The following is a 22,692-nucleotide window of genomic DNA, read 5'->3' as shown; positions in this document are numbered from 1 at the left end:
TCTTCTATTTTCAGACTCTAATTTTTAGACTATGAAACCCCTATTTTGTCACACTTAATATATATCTATATCAATATATGAAATAAAAACACACCAAAAAGTAAAATGCTCATTGGAGTGAGATGAACTCCTCAAATGAGACTTTTCTCTTGGTCACAGTCCCTACGTGGAGTCCTGAGAAATCTTTTCTTCTGTGAACTTGATTGCAGGGAACTCTGGCTAGAAAGATGAGACTAAGTATAATGGAGCTATTAGTAATTGTTTCTATTTATTGAGTGTCTGAGCACCAACTACATTGATTAATATCTCATTTAGCTCCCAACAGCCTTTATAGCTACAATGCTTGCCACCATTTGCATTTTGGATAGAAGACTCAGAGAGATTAAGTAACTTGAGGAAAGGTCTGCAGATAGGAAAGCAAGATCCTGAGACTGATCCTGCAAGAGGGGAGTTAGTTTCACAGGCAGGAAACCAGTAATTCGATTTCCACAGGTGACCCTCCTCCCATTACCTCCAGTTGTTCACACCTGTTAGTTAACTTAAAAATGTTGATCAGCATTCACAGGGGATGGTCTGTCCAAACCTATCTCATCACTACTGGAGGAAGAACTCAGAGTATATGTCCTCCTAGCAGTAGCTAATGCATTGTTCTTGCCAGCAGTTTGAATGAGCTTCTGGCTTTTGCCCAGAAATGTGTGTGAGTGTGGGGTGGAAGAGAAAATGCTATTTTTCTTTCTTGCTAAAGCACAGATCTGGGCTCAAGGCCCCTTCTCACTTTCTGTCCCTGTCCTCTTCCCAGACATGGAAGGAGCCAGGCTCCCTGCTCCCGTCCAGCTGAGCAGTGAAATGTTTACAGGTCACACCCAACAGTCCAAGCCAGAAAGGGAAGCTCCGTGTTAGAATGGCCCAGGAACCTATTGGGGACATCTGGAACTCAAGGATACATTTCTCATTCCTTAATTAATCCATTTTCCCCCCTAGGGGAGTGCTGGACAATGAGATAGGAAAGGTAATATGAGATTTTATTTTTTAAGAGAGGAGTTCTTTAGACTAGTACATCAAAGGAGACTTCTTCTTTTATGACAGTTTAAGGAAGAGAACTCTGGATAGGCTTTCAGCACATTATGGTTTCCACCCTGGCCTCGCCTCTAAATTACATGTGACTTTGGGCAAACCCTTATTTTCCCTCTCAGATTCTGCATCCGTAAAGCAAGGGCATTGAACCAGATGATCCCGGAGGTTCCTGCCAGGGCACGGACAGACCCCAAGAGCCTTTACTTTGTCTTCCATCTTCCCCTTGAGATCATGATCAGCCCTTCCTCATGTTGTTATGAATTCACAGAGAAGAGTTATAAGCCCTGTGAGGGAAGAGAGAGCAGTGAGAAAGTGGATGAGAGCAGCAGTTGTTGGCTTAAACTCAGCAGGACCAGCCAACATCTGTGTTGGATATAAGGGTCTTTGGTTGTTTTTTTTTCACCCTTAAAATCCCAGCCTTTTTCTCATGCAGAGTGTGGACTTGGTCCATAGACTCTGTGCAGAAGAGAAATGAAATAATGATGATTGATGGGTCCTTTTCTTAGAAGAGCTTTAGTTTTAATTGAAATGAGTACCATTAAAATGATACCATGATTCATTTGCTGCCACATACAGTCTGTCTTTTGGATAAGGCTTCCATTGATGGGGGCACAAAGGCAACAATTACCCAAAATGTAGACTAGTCAAACAAACAAGCAGAAAACAACTCAGGGTCTGTATATTCTCAATAAGCTTTTTTTTTTTTCCCCTCAGTTGTTCTTGCCAATATTTTAAATAGGATGGCTGCCATCCAATGGAAATAATCTATCCCCAAAAGCCTGATAATGCCACGGACACTCCACAAGGGTAGGATCATTTTTGTTTTGTTACCGCTGAATCACCAGCACTTAGTCTTCAACCGTTGTGTATTAAGCCCACTGTAAGTATTTGTCGTTTGAATGGATATGTTTAACACTTACTTTGCAGGGGTAGTTTTAAGTAAGAAGATAATCTGAAAGTGGTGAAATGCAAGTCTTATTCTTGTACATCTTTCTTTCACTGAGAACTTTCTAGAATATTAACTCCTAAGAGTTAAAGATGTGATCTGTCTCTAAGAAACTGGCGTAGGATAACTGGGCCAAGAGAGGCATTAAAGAGCTTTAGGAGAACAAGCAGAGTGGTTGTAATCCAGGCCTGACCCAGGCAGATGTGCCAGGGAGCCTGTCCTCCATTCATACTTCTCTCTTCTCTGCCTCAATTCCTCTCCTTCCTCCCTTCTTCCACTTTCTCCAGCAGGTTTCACTCCCAGACTGTTTCAAGGGCCTGCCTGTGTACTTCCACTTGCAAAGGGACATGTCATTTTTCTTACCACAGGTGATTTAAATGAGATGAATACGGACCTTCATACCTTCTTCCATGTAGAGAATGTGGTCAGCATGACTGGACGAACCTAAGTACAACAGAGGTCTTAGCTGAGGCCCTTTCTGCCTATGCACATAAGTTATCAGCAGTGATTGGATAGGCCAGTCTTCACTTTTACAGAAAACTCAGCCTTTTAGATAGCTGGGTTAAAGAGTGGTCCATAGTTCCTTTTTGTTCCCCTGTTAGGACTGGCCATTTAAATGAAATGCTTTCATATTTGTGAACGTGAGTGTGTGTTTTCTCAAAGATTTTCAGTCCCTTCCCTCACTACAGCTATCAGCTTTCTTTGGGTTTATATTTGGAGCTATCCTGTACAGGCTCTTATTCTAAAAGTCATTCTTTGGTTTAAGGGGTGAGAGTAATTAAACTTAAAGCATAGTTTACCTGGCTCATCTCTGAGTATAAACAGTACAGTTTATGGTTTCAGTACATTCATGTGTACTAGTAACCACCAGATCTTGTAAAGGAAGCTTCTATTAGTAGGGAAGGCAAATGGAAGAACTGAAACCTGTATTTAGTGCTTGTTGCTCATTATCTCATTTAATTCTCAAACAACTTAAGTAGGTAGATGGGTTTCCAACTAGGTATTCCCATTTTATTGATGAGGAAATTTAATTTGCCAAAGATCATGGAAGCCTAAGTGGAATAAGCAAAATTCAAATTTAAGCTTATATGACTCAGAGCCCACACTTGTAACCCCACTATACGGTACTCTCTTAAATTCTACATTCTCTATCTTCCCCCACCTCTGGGGCCGTGAGGCATTGGTTCAAACTGGACTTCACTTACTTCAAGTCTAGGGTTAAATCCTTTTCTGCACCTCTGTCCCGTGAGGCATGAGTGGCTCAGGTTGTAGGAGATGGAAGAACAGCTCCTCTGCATGGGGGCTGGACTCCTAAGCTCTGCCCAGGTTGAGGAAGCCTTCCAAATTTCCCATTAAGGACAGCCCCATCCCTGGTACATCCAGAGCAACTCTACATGGACTGTTGTACTTACACAGCCATTTGCCAGGGAGGTGCCCACCATCCTCAGAACTTTTTTGCTAATTTGCAAAAAATAGCATTGAGCAATTCTTCTTAATTTGAATGCCACTATCTCATTCTATGCCCTACTGCTACACTCCCCAGCTTTGTTAAAAAACCCTAAGCAAGATTCTGCTGAGGTGTTTGACTTAGTATGGATCTGTAAAATTCATACCGTTTCAGAGTATACCTAGAGATTTTTCAGTCCAGCTTCCTCTTAGAGATGAGGAAACTGAGACCCAAATGAGACTGAATGAATTAGGGCTTTTTCCTGTCCAGTTTACGTAGGGCACTAAGATTTTTAAATTGAGTAGGACTCTTTTTTTTCTCATTATAAAAGATATTGTGGTGGTTGTAGAAAATTTTCCAAAAGTCAAACAAAATGAGGACAAAAAAAAAAATAAAAGTAAAATGAAATTACTCTGTGATAGCCATTATTACAATTATTTTTTTTATTTTTTAATTAAATGTGTAAAAATATTACATTAAAAAAAATATATGAGGACCCCTTCAACCCGACCACCCCCACCCCATATTACAATTATTAATATACCTGTCCTGATTTTTTTCTTATGACTTTATTAAAACATTACTACAGGGAAGTGGACTTGACCCAACGGATAGGGCATCCACCTACCACATGGGAGGTTCACAGTTCAAACCCTGGGTCTCCTTGACCCATGTGGAGCTGGCCCATGCGCAGTCCTGATATGTGCAAGGAGTGCCGTGCCATGCAGGGGTGTCCCCCACTTAGGGGAGCCCCATGCGCAAGCAGTGCGCCCTGTAAAGAGAGCTGCTCAGCGCGAAAGAAAGTGCAGCCCGCCCAAGAATGGCGCGGCGCACATGGAGAGCTGACACAACAAGATGACGCAACACAAAGAAACACAGATTCCTGGTGCCCTGATAAGGATAGAAGCGGTCACAGAAGAGCACTCAGTGAATGGAAACACAGAGCAGACAAGTTGGGGGGAAGGGGAGAGAAATAAATAAAAAATAAATATTAAAAAATTAAAATTAAAAAAAAAACATTACTATATATTTTACATGATGTTTTTACATAGTTTTTCTGTAGCAGCTTTTTTGTGAGCTATTTCACATAATATACAATTCACCCATTTAAAGTGTGCAGTTCAGTAGTTTTCAGTATTTCCAGAGCTGTGTAATCACCACCACATCAATTTTAGAACAGTTTCAATTCCCCAACAAAGAAACATTTTACCTTCTAGAAGTCAGTTTTCATTTCCCCCCAACCTCTCAGAAGCAAGAAGGTGGAGACTCAACATGAATCACACCCCACTCTTGGAGTTCAATCAAAAGTCCAAAATCAATTGTACCAAGTAATCTACTCAAAGTCCCTGCAATTAGATTTAATGCAGTCACACCCACAGGAATAGATTAGTTTAAAAACATAATCTTTCTCTTTTGGGGATTCATAAAATAATCTCAAACTGCTACAGGATCTAATTAAATTAACTAATTCCATATTGTTTGATCTTTTGGGTTATATCCAAGATCTTGGTATTAACAACAAAAATACAATGATAGATTCATTTTTAGGTGCAGTCTTTTTTTTTTTAAACAATCAATTTTATTGATACATATTAATAAAGCATAATTCCATCCAAAGAGTACAATCATGGTGTTTGATGTAATCACATATTTGTGCATTCATCACCCTAATTGTTCCCAGAGTACTTTCATTATTCCAATAATAATAAACAGGAAGCAAACGAACAAACAAAACTCATCACCTCTCACTCTCTCTAAGCCTTGCCTGCCATACATAGCTGCTGTTCTTTTTTCTTCTCTCTAATATTTTTGTATTTATGGTTTGTAAAAACAGTCTTATATATGCAATATCACCCATATTTGCATTTTATATGAGATTTTGCTATCTTATACAGTCCCATTTTACAGTTTTTAGCTTTCCTTTTAGTAATAGACACGGCCTTAGACTTTCCCTTTTAACCACCCATGCAATAGCACTGCTAGTTACAAAACCATGATATGCTTTAACCATTTCTATTCATTTCCAAAGATTTATAAACTTTTTAACAATTCTGCACAGATTAACCCTCAGCTTTCCATTCTCTAGCCTCCTATTTTCTGGTGACTTGTATTATAAATTCTAATCCATGAATTTACACAATATATTTAGTTAATAATAGTGCAATCATACGTTATTTGTCCTTTTGTTTCTGGGTTGCGTCACTCAACGTAGTGAGGCTCATCCACATTGTCATATGTTTCATCACTTCATTGCTTTTTAACGCTGCAGGTGCTGTCTTAAATTGAAATAAAATTAAAAGACACTCCAGGATGAGAGGTTGAATAACCTACCCAGGATCATTCAGCTCATGTATATCAGACCATAGGTGTGAATCCCAACGGCTTTACTCTTAGCCTTGTCTTCTTGTCACCACTCCAACAACTTCATCAGTTGTGCCATTTTCCATGGAAAACTCTGCTTCTCCTCTTTCCTTGTTTTCTTTGGCCCTCAGATGAGCACATTTGTTTTCTCACCACCACCCTTGATTGCCTCCCTGTCTTATTGGGGCTATTGACGTTGGTAGAGGTACACAGTGTCTTAGGCCCTGATGCTACACAGCTGGAGAGGAAATAGGCCCCCTCCCCCATTCTTCGTGCCTTAACCTGTAGGCTTAGGAGCTGGTTTTAATTTTACATTTTCTCTGTGTGTGTTTGTTTTTAAAACTTTTTCCTCAATTTTTTCAAGGAGACTTTTATTTTAAAAGCACACACTCTTTTCCTTAAAGCCAATTTGTGCCTCAAATCTTGATGAGACTCTGTTTGAGGATACTGATAAATTCAGAATGGAGTTTCTGGTTATCCTGCTAAATTTATTTAAATTATGACTTTACCAAGAGAAAGGGCTTTACATCAATTTAGAAGGTTTTAGGGCAATTGAATATTCTCTGCTTCTAGAGACTTTATTCTGGATTTATTTCAGAAACAAGGTATGTTTTTGTATTGTTTTGATTTCACTTACTTCATTGCATGCTTTATCTCAGACTCTTTTTGCTATGAGAAATCATGGGGAAAACTTAGCTTTGCTTGGGTAAGAGTGGGAAGAGAAATAACCTATTATTCCAACCCCCTCATTTTAATGATTAAGAAAATGTGGGCCAGGGAGGGAAAATAAGTGCTGTTTTTTAAAAAATGATGCACAGGGCTCATTTTGCCTTGCTTTAACTTCTGTATTTTTCTCACTTTTTCTTTGTTGTTGGTAGTGGTGAGGGAGAAGGATGATGCTAAGAACAAAGAACATTTAAAAATTCAAAACTTCAAACTTGGGAAGTTTTCAATGAACAGAAAAAAAAACCCATAGTATTAGTATTTATACGAATTTATACCATGTCTGAGCCCATGCTAGGTGATTTTTAGTCATGAATTTATATATGGCATCTCATTCAATTTTTATAGCATGCCTTGGTTTTAGTTATTATTAATCCCACTTTACAGATGAGGAAACTGAGGCTCAGAAACTTAATTTACTGAAGTTACACAGTAATTGACTAACTGGCAGAACTAGGTCCAAACACACCTCCTTGTCTGAGTTTAAAACCCTCACTACATTGTGCCACTGCCTAATGAGGTGAATTCAAGCTGTTTGGGAATCATTGCTTATCAACTTGTTTAATGTACAAAGGAAGAAAAATGTACTCCAAAGTCTCAAGGACTTGGAACCCACTTAATCAATTGGGCAGGAAATAATTGGTCCCCATTTTCAGATAAAAACAGAGATCAGGGAAATTTTAAAAGGTAAGCAGGGTATTTGGACTTCACTACAAAGTCTTCCCTATGGTTTCCACCTTCCCATGTGAAAATGGCAACTCCAGATAATGAAGAGCTAACGTCCATAGTGATGGACTTAGGCCTTGAGAGAACCTGACCCGGGAAAGGAGAATCAATTTGCTAAAGCAGAAAACTAAGTTGGAACATCTGTAACATGAGAGGGCTTGGAAATTGTTAATGCCAGAGTTTTATAATTACATATACTGAAGTATTTTTAACAATTAGACTTGATAAGGATGCAATCAGTCAAAAAAATCCAAATCAACCTGAGCTGCTGGTAAAAGTAGGTTTTATGATAGGGGAAATAATGAGGTGCTTTAAACATTGAATGTCAAGGGCTCTGCTGCAGCTGCTTCCTCCCTGTCTTGATATGGTGTGGCCTACAGATGCTCAGTAAATTTACTCATAGTAAGAACAGGCAGGTTGGGATAGGCTTTGTTGTCAGCAGATACTGAAAGTCCCAACCAGCTCTATACTAGGTCTGCAGGTTTATTGGTTCTACTTTCTCTACCTTCAGATTAGAGTCTAAATCCATCCACTTCTCATCATTTTTCAACCCTGCCACCAGGCTAGGTCAAGCTTCTGTCATTTTACTGCAAGAGCTCCCTCTAACCAGCCTACCCATAAATTCATTTTCTGTGAATAGCCAGAGCGATCCTTTAAAAAATGTAAATCAACTTTTGGCAATAGTGAATAGTGCTGCTATGAACGTTGGTGTGCATATATTGGTTTGTGTCCTTGTTTTCAGTCCTGGGTGGTACTGCAGGGACAGATGCTGGACATTGTATGTCCTGCGATGGCCCACTGGGTGGACTGCGGAAGAGTGTAAACTACAATATAAACCATTATCCATGTGGTGCAGCAGTGCTTCAAAATGTATTCATGCAATGAATGTCCCACGATGGTGAAAGAGATTGTTGATGTGGGAGGAGTGGGGTGAGGGGGATGGAGATATATGGGGACCTCTTATATTTTTTGGATATAACATTTAAAAAAGAAATAGAGAAAAAAATAATAATAAAAAAGTAAATCAGATCATATCATTCCCCTGCTCACAAATCTCCTAGTGCATTTAAAATAAAACTCAGACCCTCACTCTTAAGGCCTCACGGACCTGGCCCCTGTCCACCTCTGGTCTCCTCTCCTGCCACTACCCCTCCTGCACTTGCTATCAGCTATCCGCCTCACTTACCCTTCTAGAACATGAAATGTTCTTTTCCACCTCAGGGTTTTTCTACTTGCTGTTCCCTCAGTGTGGTGAATAGTCTTTCCTGGAATCAATTCTTTCCTTGGTTCACTCCCTCAAATCACTGAGATCTCTGTTCAGCTAACAGCTTCACAGACACGCCTACTTTGAAAATCTGAAAATCTGATCAGAAACAGTCTCAGGCACTCTTCTAAGCCCCCACCATTCTCTTCTCCCTTTTTCTTTATTTCACTTATCACTCTTGAAATTATACTATTTATTTAGTAATTTGTCTGTTCTTCTCTCTTTCAGTCTCTACAGTGGCAGGGAATTTATCTTGTCCACCCTTATATCCCCCACACTGTGAACAGGAGGAGATAACTCATAGGTGAAAACCTCTGTTTCTGAAAAGACTTGCAAAGACTTAGAAAGGTTGTAACTTGTTTGCTATTTTTTTAAAGACACAATTTAATACATGTCACAGAGCACATCTTGGTTTGATGGGCCTAAAACATCTGCACCTGTAAATTTCAGTTGTCATAGTGCTTTCTGAAACTTCTCAGAGCCTAGACATGTCATAAAAGAACAGATTGTTTCAAAACCATGTTCCGAAAGATCATTCTCCTCGTCATAGAAAGTCAAGTAGTGATCATTGAGGAGAGAGGAGTGCAACTTTATGTCTTTGCTGGTAGGAATGAAGTCTGCAGTCCTTCAGGTATAAGAAATATATTCCTGTAATGTTGATATGGTTCTTACAAATAGAAAACAGTCCGGAATACATTACAGAAGGTCTTCTGATGATTGCTGACAGTGAAGAAATGTTTTGTTAGTGAATTACCTATCCACTACATACTCATTTTGAGTTCCGATTATTTTTAAGTGGTATCTCATCTGTGTTTATTTCAAGGACTCATCATTCGCGATCTGCCTGACCTCTTGAAGACCTTGTTTTCAGATCAGCATCTGTAGTTTTCTCTTTCACTATAACCTGGGAAAGTTAAAGAAATTAAAAGCCGAGTCAAAAATAGCTACTGCTTAATAATCAGCTAGCTGGTGAATGAAAGCAGAGCTGTGGGAATACAGGTTTCTAGACAGATGGAAGGCCATGACCAAGAGACAGTTACCACTGCCTACCTCTTAGGTAAAAAAAGAGCCAGAAAAGAGTGAACTCCTCTGTTCTCTCCCCTCCCCATATTCCTTCTTAGGAAGTGTGTTTGGGTCTTTGAATGAAAGAATTGATATGAACTAAAAAGAATTTAAAAGTCAAGTTACTTTTGGGGCCTAGAGGAGAGAGTGGGTAGGTGTTCAAGTGGGAGGCATTGGCCTGAGAAATTTTAGGTCCTAGTTTTTAAAAGAACCCACATTTATTGAGCACTGTCCATGCTCCAGAATCTGGGTCTAGTCCTCATGGAGCTCCTTTGGGGCAGATATCGGTTTCTTCCTTTTTTAGACAGGACTTTGACTCTCAAGCCATTTTCTTTTCTACCATCCCATCAGACCACACTGGCACTGACTCATCATTTGGCTACTTTAGATGCAAAGCGAATGTGGAGGCCCTCTTTGCTCTCCCATACATGCCCAATCTCTGATACCTGGAACCCACGGCAGAGCAGACTGGGGCACATCCCTGGTTTTGAGACAGGCCCTTCCTCCCATGCCCTCTGCAAGGGTCCTTCCCCAGCAACGTGGTGTGAGCTCTGCAGCAGCTATCCGTTCTCTCGAACACATCCACCATGGGGCAGTTTTAGGAAGTTGCATAAGCCAGTGGTTGTAGGCTTAAAACCACAATCCCTAAGCAGCCCCTGCCAGCTTTAAAAGTATAAGGTCAGACTTGGAGAAGAATCCCTTGTGGCCTCCACAAATAGATGGGGAGCAATTGCCTGCCATTTGAAGGTGCCACTCACACATTCCAAGACCCAAGCCTGCATTTCTCCTCTGGGAATTGCCTTTGGGCTGGCTTTCAGATGTGGTGAAAGGGTTTCTTGTTTCTGAGAATCAATAGAGTGGGAATTCACTAGGCTTCTCTGTCACTGTAAAGGCCCAGTCAAAGCCAGAAATGATAAAAGAGGAGAACTGCTTCTAGATGAGAAGGGTTACCATTCATTGACATATCACCCAGAGAGGCCAATGATTTGCTGAAGGTCACAGAGCTAAGATCAGAATCTAGGGCTCTTAATTCCAACTCCAGGGGTCATTCTGCTATCTTGTAATGCCTTTTAGTTGGTGTAACCATCTTCAGTGTTGCATTAACCCCACTCATCCCTGGCTGTCCTCCTAAATGCCAGGCCCACACTTCCAACACCTGCTACATGTTTGACCAGCACCTCCACATTATGATTTGTAGTTTTTGCCTCAGTTTTGTTACTCTTCTTTCTCTTCTCCCATTTCTATTAATGGATCCTTCCTGGCCATCCCTCCTTGAAACTTCAGTTGACTTTGGTAGCCTGCTTTCCATTCATTTTCAGTTGCTAAGTCTATTCAAGCTTTCCTCTGCAGGTTGTTGTGCATTTTCTATCTGTATTCTTGTTCTCACACTGGACCATAGCACTCATCTCATTCTTTTTATAATTTTCTTTATTAAATCCCTCTTTAGAAGGTACAAAGTAACATAGGCATTGTGCAACTAGAGAAATGATGTCAGTAAAAAAATAGAGGAAGAGAAGAAAAAAGTTAAGTTCCCCATACCTCCTCCTCCTGCATCCCTTCCTCCTGTCATACCCGATGTTAATAAGTTGGTTTGCGCCTTTTCAGACCTTTCTCATGCTCACACAAAAACATAATAAGCATATTTATGTATAATATTTTTGTTTGCTTTTGTAGGAATATGATCATATGTTCCATATTGGTCCATAACTTATTAATTTTAGCTATTTCTTCAATTCACAGGTACAGATTTAACCCATCTTAAAAAGAGCTGCTTACTAATCCATAGTGTGGCTGTTTTGCAGTTTATTAAATCATGCTGCATTGTTGGATATTCAGGATCTGGGCTGGATATTCTCCGTTTACTTCTCTAGATACCTTCTCCATCCCTTTCTAGCCTACCTCCTGCCCTGGACCTTTTGGATGGCATCAGTAGGCTCCTTTGCCCTTGGACTTCAGGTTAGATTTCTTTCTTGGGGCACCAGAAGGAGACTTGGAAGGAGGGTGAACAATGAGGTCAGGACATGTCCTGCTACTTTCCTTCCTGCTCACAGTGGGTTGGCTGCATCCCTCTACTGAAGGCCACAGCTCATGTCAGGCGAGCTTCTCTTATTTCTGGGGACCACTCCCTCCCTTGCCCCCTTCAACCTAAGGATGGGAAGAGCTCCCTGCTCTTGGTAGGTTCTAGATGCTGCTTATCCATTTAGTTTCCTTAAACCCTGCCCATAATTTGGTAAATAATCCGTTTATTAAACTCTCCTTAATAACTCAGTTTGAGCACTGCATCTGTTTCCTGCCAGTACCCTGAGTGATAGAAGTTATTTCCTTATTATTTTTTCTACCCCTTGCAGTTATTTTCCTACTGGTTGCTTTCTTTATCTCCATCATAGCCATTCTGACAGCTTAATCTTTTTGAATCTGAGACTATATTTTATTCATTTTCTCAAAATCTTTCCTGGTTCCCACTACCCACAGAATAAAGACCAAACTCTCTTGCTGGCCATTTCTCACATCCCACACCATTCCAGTGTCTTAAACGTCAGGGCCCTTCCCAACTCTACAATTTCCCACTGAAGTACATGTCTTGTGTTGCTGTGGTTGATCCTTCCAATGACTGGGCATGTGCCATAGTCAAGTGAGGTAAGTTCTCTATGCTTCAGTTTCTTCATCAGTTTAATGGAGATAATAACAGCATATTATTCAGAGCATTTTGTTGAGAAATATTTGTACAAAATGTATGCAAAGCTCCTAATAGTTTCTGGAACATAAGAAGTGTTCAGTAAATGCTACCTATGAACTACTATTTATTCTACTCTGATCAGAATTACCCTTGCTCATATCTCTCTGCCCAGATCAGCCGTTTTCCCAAGACCCACCTCAAACATGGCCTTTGGGACAAAAGGATTTTTTGTCCCTTTCTCCTTTAGCCCCATATTATAATTTGCATTCATAGCTTATTTTTCCAACTATTTCATCTTTGCTTGTCCATGCACCCAACAGAGAATCTCACAGCCAGTACTTAGACAAGTATATGTTTCAGGAATGAATTATTAAACCCTTTTATCCTTAGAATCAAGGTCTGGGTTGAAATTTCAGGCACTCCTTCCTGACAGAGTAGATGTTTGGCTTTCATACAGGCTCATGGCTAATGGGACATGGGATCTTGTTTGAGAGAAGCTGGACCCCAGTTCTTTCTTCTTCATCTGTACAAAGTGCTTTCACCCCGAGCACAAATCTCTAAGGATTTGAGGCCTAAAAAAGAACAAAACATAACAAAACAAAATAAAACAAAACAAAAAAGTAATAAAATACAAAATTCGTGTGCAATTCCAGACCAAAGACAGGCATGAATTCGTTTTTTAAAGCACTGACTTTGTTTCAGTCCATCCTTTATACTCGGGTCCTGAGCAACATCTCTCAGGCAGTTCATATATAATAATAATAGCTACCTTACATTTGTACTGTGATTTGGATTTGACTTTAATTGTACATTTATGTAACAAGCGCAATGAAATAGTAGTGGCAACACAATAGTAGTAGTCTTAGTTGTATTTGTAATGTCTACCCTATATGGAGATTTCTCTTAGTGTCAGACCCTGCATTAAGACATTTAATTCCCACTCTAGCCCGTGACGTAGTCATTATTTTCTGAGCTTTACAGATACATAAACAGATTCAGAAATAACAAATGGTTCACCTTATTCCTTTGGCCTCTTTTTAGGGAGCTACGCCTTCACTCAGCCAAGGAAACCGAGACCCAGTGAGGGGTCGTCACTTGCCTAAAGTCATAACGATAAGTTAGGGGCAGGGATGCTTTCTAATTCCCTTATTTACTACCTACTCTACTTACAGTCCTGGGCAGCTCCTCAGAACTGCTCTTAGTGCTGGCGTCCATCGCAGGCAGCAGGCTTTCCATACAGTTAGTGCACCCTCCCAAAAGCCCAGCTAAAGATGCACCACCTTTCCTCCTCAGCCTAGCCCCACATGTGCTGTTTTCAGATAAGGCGTGTTTGTTCCCACACGTGACCCTGCCTCTTTCCTCCCTCCCTCCCACCACCAGCCTTGCTGACAGGGCACATGATCCCTAATAATCCCCCTCTACTGCAGTGCCCCCATACCTGGTCAGTCCCAGCAGTTTTCTGCTTTGGGCCCTGCTCTTGTTTCTGACAGGCTCTGATTGGCTCTTGTTGGCCCATGATTCAAGAGCAGGAGTACTATTCCCGCTGTTGCATTTTGTCATCGCAGGTGATTTTGGAAAAGGGCATTAAGTAACATTGAATCATTTAGTGAGAAATTTTGTTCCATTTTGAATTCTTCTGAGTAGATCAAGGAAAAACTCAGGTGGTAGACTCTCTTTAACACCTCCCTGAGGCTTGATAACCTGCCTTTTTAACAGATTGCAGACCTCAGCTCATACTTCAGAACCCTTCCGAAGGCAGCAGAATGAAGCCAAAACTGAGGAGTGTTTTTATTGTATTCATTCCTAGCTTTAGTGTCTATCTTTTGCAAGTGATACTGGCTTATGATTTATAGGAATTAGAAAGTGTTTACTTTTAAAATACATTTATTTAAGGATTATATTACTTAAATAAGAGTACAATTTGTCAAATATTTGATAAGATTAGAAAAAATTTGATAGTTCAGTCAAGTATCACGAAGGTAGCTTACAAGTGAGGACTGGGCTACATAGACCCAGCTGCCTTTCCTGCTTGAGAATGGAATGGCTTTGTAGCTCTTCTCTCCCCATCCTCTCCTGACTGACAGCCATCCACTGTGCTTACCTGGGTCTGGGTCCCTGTTGAAGACTGAAAAACTTGAATCTGGAGGGTGGGATTAAGGTGTTTCCACAGTTCATTCCCACCCCCCTCCCTGAAGGCAGTTCACTTAACTTGTCTGGCCCTTTGATCATCTCATCTTTAGAATGGCAAAGTTGGAGTTCTGGGGAGAGAGGCATGCACATAGCTGGCTTTGATGTCCCCGTTTGGAAGGCTGAGCAGCCTCCCTGCCCTGGTTAATTTCACCCTTGGCAAATGCTTCTCCCACATTTTGTCTGATGACAACAGAAGCGGACGAAGAAACAAGACGCAGCAAATAGACACAGAGAACAGACAACCGGGGGAGGGGGGGAATTAAATAAATAAATCTTAAAAAAAAAGAAGTTTGGAACAGCCAACTGTGTAAACTAGCCTGGTTTCAGTAAGAACTCAGAACCAAGAAACCACATTGCTCTTCAGGATGTCTATCTTCTCTCAAGTCTTTCTCTTTGTCTCAATGGTGTGCTTGCCAAGAAACAGGTCCATGCATTGGGTAGGGTCGGTGGGAATGGGGGCAGGTTGAAGACCTTGCCATCCACTCTCCATTCCTACTGGAAGAGAGCAGACAGATTATTATCTCCTCATTAGGGCTTCCTTCCAGAGGAAGAATGACTGGAAGGTCCATGGGAACTTGCTCTGAAGAGGTGGGTTTAGAAGGGAAGCCTTGGCTGACCCTGACTGTGGTGGCAGGAGCTGAGAACAATAGCCGAGGGTTAGCTGGGGCTAACCCTCTCTGGAATTCCCTTTATGGCAAAGTTCGTTATATTTTGACTCACAAAGAATTAGTTCAGTTCTCTTTGAATATTTGTGAGCCACAAGTTGTACACTGGCCACTTGCAATTCTAAGTAAGGTATAGTAACGATGATGGTAGCTCATATTTATTGAACATGTACAACAGCCAGAGGGCTCAGCCCTTTACATGTAGTATTCCGCATAATCCTCAGCAGCACCCTAAGGCAATTCAAGTCACTTTGCCCAGGCCTACAGGTAGTTCTAAGGCAGGGGGAGGGGCAGGGCCCCTTGCAGAAGGGGCTGAGTAGTAAGTGTTAGCTCTAGATTTCAAGCTCAGGTTTGTGTCTAATCCAAGGTTGCATGCTTAGTAGGAGAGCCAGGATGAGAACTCTGGTCTCCTTAGATCAATGCCTTTTCCTGCGTATTACCTGGAATCAACCTGACTATCTTAGAAAGCTTCGTTTTCACTCTCTTCTTTAAATGATACTGCTTTTGAGAAGAAAACAATGAGAATTCATCCATGCACTATATTCATTCTGATGTATTCTTAAGATTGGGAATAAAATCTAATTACCCAAATGGGAATTTATCTTGAATGAACACCTGTGCCTTTATCTGAGCTTTAAAAGATGGTGACTCCCCACTGAGGGTCAGAGTGTATTCTTTGGGATTTAACTGCAGTTAACAAAACATGAACCAGCTTAGATTTTGGAAAAGTCATTCTCCTTTTTATATCCTCTTTTTTTCTTCGTAGGATTATAGTTTTTATCCTGGGCTGCTGGAATGTCTACAGAGCATAGAACAGATGTGACTTAAGTACTGTTCTCAGGCTGACTTTATTGACTGGGAAGAAATCCACAGAGAGCTCTTTTTTTCTCCAGGAAGCATAGTCTCATTTCCTCACATAGAAGGAGGTAGTCATTTAAATTCTTTAAGTTGAAGACTATGAGAGGAAAACTAAAATGGGATCTGATATCTCCAATAGGTTTGGGTTCAAGATTCTGCCCCTTCATTCCCTGTACTAGTTTGAATCAGATTCATTCTTAACATCTCTTGTTACAGGATTTATCTCCTTTCCTTCCTCCTTCCTCTCCCTATCCCTCTCTTCTCCCTTCCTTCCCTCCCTCTCTTCCCCTCCTTCCCTTTACTTCCTTTCTTCCCTCCCTCCTCTCCTTCTCTTGTAAACTCCAAATTTTTTATACTTGATTTTTCTAATCATTAGCATACCCCAGTGAAGGAAAAAAGGTTGGACTTTTATCAGACTTTCAGGGCTGAACTGTAAATTAGGCTCCTTTTTAAATTGCATAGACACATTCAGGCCATAAGGGACAGGTTGGTGTACTAATTTTATAACTAGTGGCTTAAAAGAGTTTTTGGATTACTAAATTATATACTATAGGGAATTGATCAACTGCTTCAGGACTGGAACAGTAAAATTCAGTATTACGCAGAACAGAGAGCCTTTTGGAAAGAGGCACTTTTTATACGGTTTAAGTACAATTGGTATGGTGGTCAAGGGGTAGAAACCACTGGAGTGCTGGGAGGTGGGAGAACTGGATTTACTCTCAAATGGAACTAATCATTTCTGTTACTTGGAGCAAGGCACTCACTAATCTTCCCATCTGGAAAATGGGAACAATAGTATTTAACATACTACTTGAGGATTCGAAAAAAATTTTAGCACTAAAAATAATACTAATGGAATATAAATAATATTTATTAAGTTGCTTTTTTCTCCCTCATTTATTCCTGGGAGCTACCTTGTGAGATAAGCTAGTTATTATTATCCACTCTGGACTAATGAAAAGACTGAGGCTCTGCAAGGTTAATGCCTAACTCAAGATCACACAACTAGTTAAATGATCTCCCACTTTGTCTCCCACTTAGTTCTCCTAGTTAAGGGGGAATGATTATTCCAGTAGTCTGAGGACCCAAGCCTGCCAGCTAGTATGCCTGGAACCCCCGTGTACTATAAGCGGGTGATGCACTCTTAGCCCTTGATGCCAGGGACAAGACCAAGGCAGCCAGAGTGCCTCGTTGCTTGCTTTATACTTTGGATAAATTCATTTTGGTTTCCAAATAACCTCCAGATTACCCCAGCATGCTCTAGAAATATCATTGTTCCTTATGTACATCATTACATGGAAAAGATGGGTAAGCCACAAACTAGACCATTTTAACTTCTCAGTTATCAAACCTTTGGTGGCTTTAGCTACTGTGAACAGAAAGTAAAGAGCCTCACAAACCCACATTCACTAGTCTTATCTAATCTTACTGAGGATGACTTTTAATCATAGAGCAGGGTTTGTTCATCTCATTGGCTTTTGCCCCCAGCATGTGTTCATCTACATGACTGGCCCATGAAGTCACAGACAAGCACTGGAATGTGTCCAGGGAGGTTTGGTTTTATGTGACCGGGGGTTGTCAATAGTTATGTCATACCCAACACACATTCCTCAGTGCAAAGCCCAAGACCTGCCTTTTGGACTCTTCTGAGTCTGATGATTGGTTTGTCCCGACTGCCCTTTTTAGTGGATCCCACATGCATAGGAGGGGTTAAAATTAATAAAGTGATTTGGGGAGAAGAACCTGAGGATCCCTAGAGATAGCATTTGTTTGAACTCTGATTGGCATGATTACCTCTGATTGGCATGATTAAAACAATAATAAATATACTTATTAGCCCATGGAGCAGGGGTCTTGTTAGTCCCTGCTCTGAAACTTAAACCGGGCCTATAATTCATCTTTGGGCTCTATCAGTTAAGGTCCATGATTATTGAGCTGGAGAGGGTTTGTTTAATTACCAGTTGAGTTTCCAATATCACCATCTCAATGGTGTCAGTTCCACTTGGGTCAGTTCTTACTATCTCCCTGATGCATATGAGGCTTCAGATAGCTTTCGCCACTTTGCTGACATTTGATACCTGCTGAAGGAAGTGATGATCACACCATTGGCTCATAGGCAATAGGGTGGTCATATTTCATATCTAGTCTCAAGGCAGGTAGAAACTGGTCCCTTTCCCCAAACCAGTTTAGTTCAGCTCTTTGCTGTAAAGATAATATTGAGCAATGAGAGGGAACTCTTAGAGCTATGGAGATTATTATTATATGAGGCTCCTGATGGAGATCATTCTGCCACTTTTCTAGATGTACAGAACTATGAGTTCCTTGGGACAGTGAATCCTGCTGCTGGTGTGTGATTTTTCATTGGGCTGGCCGAATGGCTGCCTAAGTGTCATCTCTGGATTTTAGACTTGCAGACTTGGTGACCTGGAATAGAGCCTGGGAATCTATATTTTTCTACCATGCACACTATTTGGGAACCACAGTCCCAGTATTTCACATAAATTTGTAGTATTGTTTAAATGTATTATAAACAGTCTTCAGTTTTTCCCTTAAAAGTACACTTTTCTAGTCACTTCATATGATTTGCTGACTCAACTGGTCTTTCCATCATGCTCCTATAATACAACTTTCTATGTTCCATCTTTCATTCAGTCATTTGACCAATATTTAACCATTGTCTGGGATGTACTCTAGGAACTAAGGCAAAAGATCAAAAGACACACAGTTCTAAGACTAAAGGAGTTTTTGGTCTTGTTGGAAGATAATTGAACAACAAGCCAGCTATTGTAAAGCTGTAATTATGTGAACTAAATTGCAGTGGGTGCAAGTGAACTTTGCTGGGCAAGTCAGATAATATGTTCTAGGGGAGCAGTCCTTTGACATGAAGTTTGAAGAAGCAGAGGTTGGTTGTTGATGCCAGGTGAGCATGTGAGAAGGCAGTGAGAACATTTTTTGCACCAACTTAGTGGCCAGAGAGCTTGATATGTGAGAAGAATGACATGCTTCTTAGTTTACCAATATATATTAATAAAATGTGAGGTGATCCATGATAGAAACGAAGGTGGCCGTACAGGCAGAGACTAGATAATGAAGGACTGGGGGATCATGTGTGGTGGGAGTTTGTGTTTTTCCTCATTAGCACTTCTTCCTTGCCACATATGGAGGTTTTTTCCTAATGCCTCATGGATCTGCATCTTTTAAAATTCCTGTCCCCTGACAATAGGACATGATGAAAGTTCTTATTCTCACGCAATACCCTGGAAGCAGGAGAAACTAATGGTAATTTTCTATACCCCACTTGGAGCCTTAGCTTTAACTCTCATCTCTTGGCACTGTTCACCCTTCTTTGATTTCTGAAGTGAGAAGTCCACTTGCTTCTGGGGCTTCCCCATAAAACCCATATTGTTTTTGAATGCAAGCACTCTCAAGCAGGAGCCACAGAATGTGCATCGAAGGAATGATCGTCGTTCACCCTAAATATGAAGTCCCCTTACCCATGGCTCCTGTCTTAATTGATGGCTTTTAATCCCCATAGTCAAATAGACATTGATAATATTTGCCGTGAGCAGTGCAGTCCAGAAGTGCTTTCATTACATAGGCCTTCACCCCTCTGCTCACAAGCTTTCCATATTTCTCAGTGAATTTTAATTTAAACCCCAACGCCAACCAATCCCAGCATGACTAGGCTGCCTACCACCCCAGCCCCATCCCATACTGCTGTCTTCCATGATAACTAAGCTCCTACCACAGTGACAGTTTTCAGGTTGAAAAAACAAAAACAAACTTAAGGCTACTGCACATGCTATCCCTTCTGCTTGCAGGAGTGCCACGCCCCAACTTTCACCTAAATTGCTCTTCCTTGAAAAGATCTTTTCCAGACTTCATTTAGGCAAGCCCCACTCCTCTACAATCAGTAGCAGTTAATGTACTTTTGTATTGTTTTCTTTGTTTCCTTGACTTTATTTGTTTATTGCCAGGTTTCCCCTGTAAGCTCCATAAAAGCAATGACCCATGTAACTCATTAACTGCTGTGTGCCCCCCCCCACTTATTAATAAATACTAAATAATTATTTACTGAATGAGGGGATAGATGAAAAATGGATTAATGGATAGATGGGAGAGAGGAAGGGACCAAGGGAGGAAGGAGAGAAGGAAGGATAGAGTTGAAGGCTGTAAGATGAATTCATAGCATAATCCAGCCTGCCATTCTTTATTCATGCTGTAGCTATTCTCACCCAGGCTCCTGGGAATTCTTTTCTCCCCTATGAGCCTAACAAAGCAGCATCCATCCCAAGCCCCATTCATTTCATGAAATCTACGATCTCTAGAGTTGACACTGACATCCCTCTCCTGATGTATATATAAAATATAACCTTGGAGTATAGTTGTATAATTTCTAGTTGGATCCCTTATCCAAATTTTGTCTAAGTTGTACTTTTAAAAACTCATTTTTATTATAATGAAAATAATAAAGAAATACATTTCAGAAAATGTGAGAAACACTATGTATAATGAAGCAAATATAAATCCTAACTAACTTCCCCACCTTGAGTTAATACTATGGATATTCTTATTTCCATCTAATGGTTTTCTTAGACTTTCTACAACTTTGCAGGTATGTGTGCACACATGTATAAGTTTCTGATTTTTTAACATAACATGCATGATCTGAACATGTCTCCATGTCATTATACTTTTAAAAGCTGGTTTCATTGTATGCTTGATACTAAGTTCCGTTTTTGAGAATCATCATTGAGTGCCAATGGAGTTCCAGACAAGGTGCTAGAACCTGAGGTGTACGTTGTCCCACTTTACATATTTATTGTTTACTGAATCAGAAAAGATGATTTTGAGCAGAATATGGCAGGTGCAGAAGAGCAGAAAAGCTCCAAAAATTTTGAATTAGGGGCAAACAAGAAAGACTGGATCTCCAACAAATACACCAGTTCAGATATTAAGTGCATTGAACACAGAGATGTCTTTAATAAATGTTTTCCTCCTAGACCTTTAGAACAAAGAATTGGGAAAATGTTGGCAGGCCAACACTTCTCTGAAATCTAGCTGTGAGAATGATTTGTCTTTTCCTTCTTTTCTAGAGTGACCGTCTTCTTATCAAAGGGGGCAGAATCGTCAATGATGACCAGTCCTTTTATGCTGATATTTACATGGAAGATGGCTTAATAAAGTATGTATGAGGAACCCTTCTCTTTATCTTTTTGTACTTCCTCTCTTCATTAGAGGCTCCAACGGAAGCTTCCTTCATTTTCCTTGCTAAATGGTGGTTCTCTGTGTTTCATTTCTCCTTCTCAAAAATGGGTGTGAGATGGTATTTGTATTTGATTTGCATTTCCCTGCTAGGAAACACTGAGCATCTTTTCTTGTACTTTTGGCCATTTGTATATTTTCTTTGGAAAAATGTCTGTTTATGTCTTTATCCCTTTTTTAAATTGGGTTGTTTGGATTTTTGTTGTTGAATTTTAGAATTTGTTTATATAATTGGGAATTCAAACCCTTTTCAGATATATGGTGTCCCAATACTTTCTCTCATTCTGGAAATTCTCTTTTTACTTTCTTACTAAGGTCCTTTGATATACAGAAGTTTTAAATTTTAAATCCATATTATTTTTCTTTTGTTGCTCATGTTTTTGCTATTAAGTGTCAAACTACTGCCTAACACAAGGATCTGGTGATGTTCTCCTATTTTCTTTTAGGAGTTTTATAGTTTTAATTCTTATATTTAGGTCTTTGAGCCATATTGAGTTTTTATTTTTGGTAGATGATGTGAGGTAGGGTCCACCTTCACTTTTTTGAACATATATATCCATTTTTCCCAGCACCACTTGTTGAAGAAACTATTTTTTCCCCACTAAGTGGACGTGATACCCTTGTCAAAGATGAACTTGCCAAAAGTATGAGGATTTATTTCTGAACTCTCAATTTGATTCCATTGTTCATATGTCTGTTCCAGTACCACACAGTTTTTATTACTTTAGCTTTGTGATAAGTTTTAAAATCATGAATTACATGTCCCCCAATTTTGTTCTTCTTCGAGGTGATTTTGGCTATTTAGGGCTCCTTACCCTTCCATATAAATTTGATAATTTACTTTTCCGTTTCTGTGAAGAAGTCTGCTGGAATTTTGATTGGAATCACATTGAATCTGTGAATCACTTTAGACAGATTTGACATCTTAACAGTATTTAATCTTCCAATACATAAACATAGAATGAAGGTCATTCTATTTATGTCTTCTTTAATTTCTTTCAGCAATGTTTTATACTTCTCTGTGAAAAAGTCCTCTACATTCTTGGTTAAATTTGTTCTTAGATATTTGATTCTTTTAGTTACTATTGCAAATGGAATTTTTTTCTTCAGATACTCTTCAGATTGTTCATTATTACTGTAGAGAAACACAACTGGTTTTTGCATGTTGATCTTGTATCCTGCAACTTTGCTGAATTTGATTAATACCTATAGTAGAACTGTTGTGGATGTTTTAGGATTTTTCATGTATAGGATCATGCCATCTGCAAATGGGGGTGAGTTTTACTTCTTCCTTTCTATTTGTATGCCTTTTGTTTCTTTTTCTTGTTTAATTATCTGGCTAGAACTCCCAGTATAGCATGTTGAATAGTAGTGGTGATACTGGGTATCCTTGTCTTGTTCCTGCTCTTAGGGGGAAAGCTTTCAGTCTTTCAC

General features: G+C 40.0%; 1 protein-coding gene across 3 annotated transcripts in view; it reads left to right on the top strand.

Moving 5' to 3' along the window:
- DPYSL3 (dihydropyrimidinase like 3) overlaps positions 1 to 22,692 on the top strand; it is a 128,997-nt gene that overhangs the window by 65,993 nt on the left and 40,312 nt on the right. For 2 of the 3 annotated variants that reach the window (XM_058280479.2, XM_071210531.1), the window contains one exon: positions 21,090 to 21,178. In XM_058280479.2, coding sequence (XP_058136462.1) covers positions 21,090 to 21,178 — 89 coding nt within the window. Of the gene's footprint in view, positions 1 to 9,136; positions 9,173 to 21,089; positions 21,179 to 22,692 lie in introns of those variants that run through there. The other variant, XM_058280491.2, reaches the window with a different exon arrangement.

This window comes from Dasypus novemcinctus, chromosome 2 (assembly GCF_030445035.2).
Source record: "Dasypus novemcinctus isolate mDasNov1 chromosome 2, mDasNov1.1.hap2, whole genome shotgun sequence".
Classification (NCBI taxonomy): Eukaryota; Metazoa; Chordata; class Mammalia; order Cingulata; family Dasypodidae; genus Dasypus; species Dasypus novemcinctus.
Note: the sequence above shows the minus strand (reverse complement) of the source record. Positions and strands in the feature narration are given on the sequence as shown.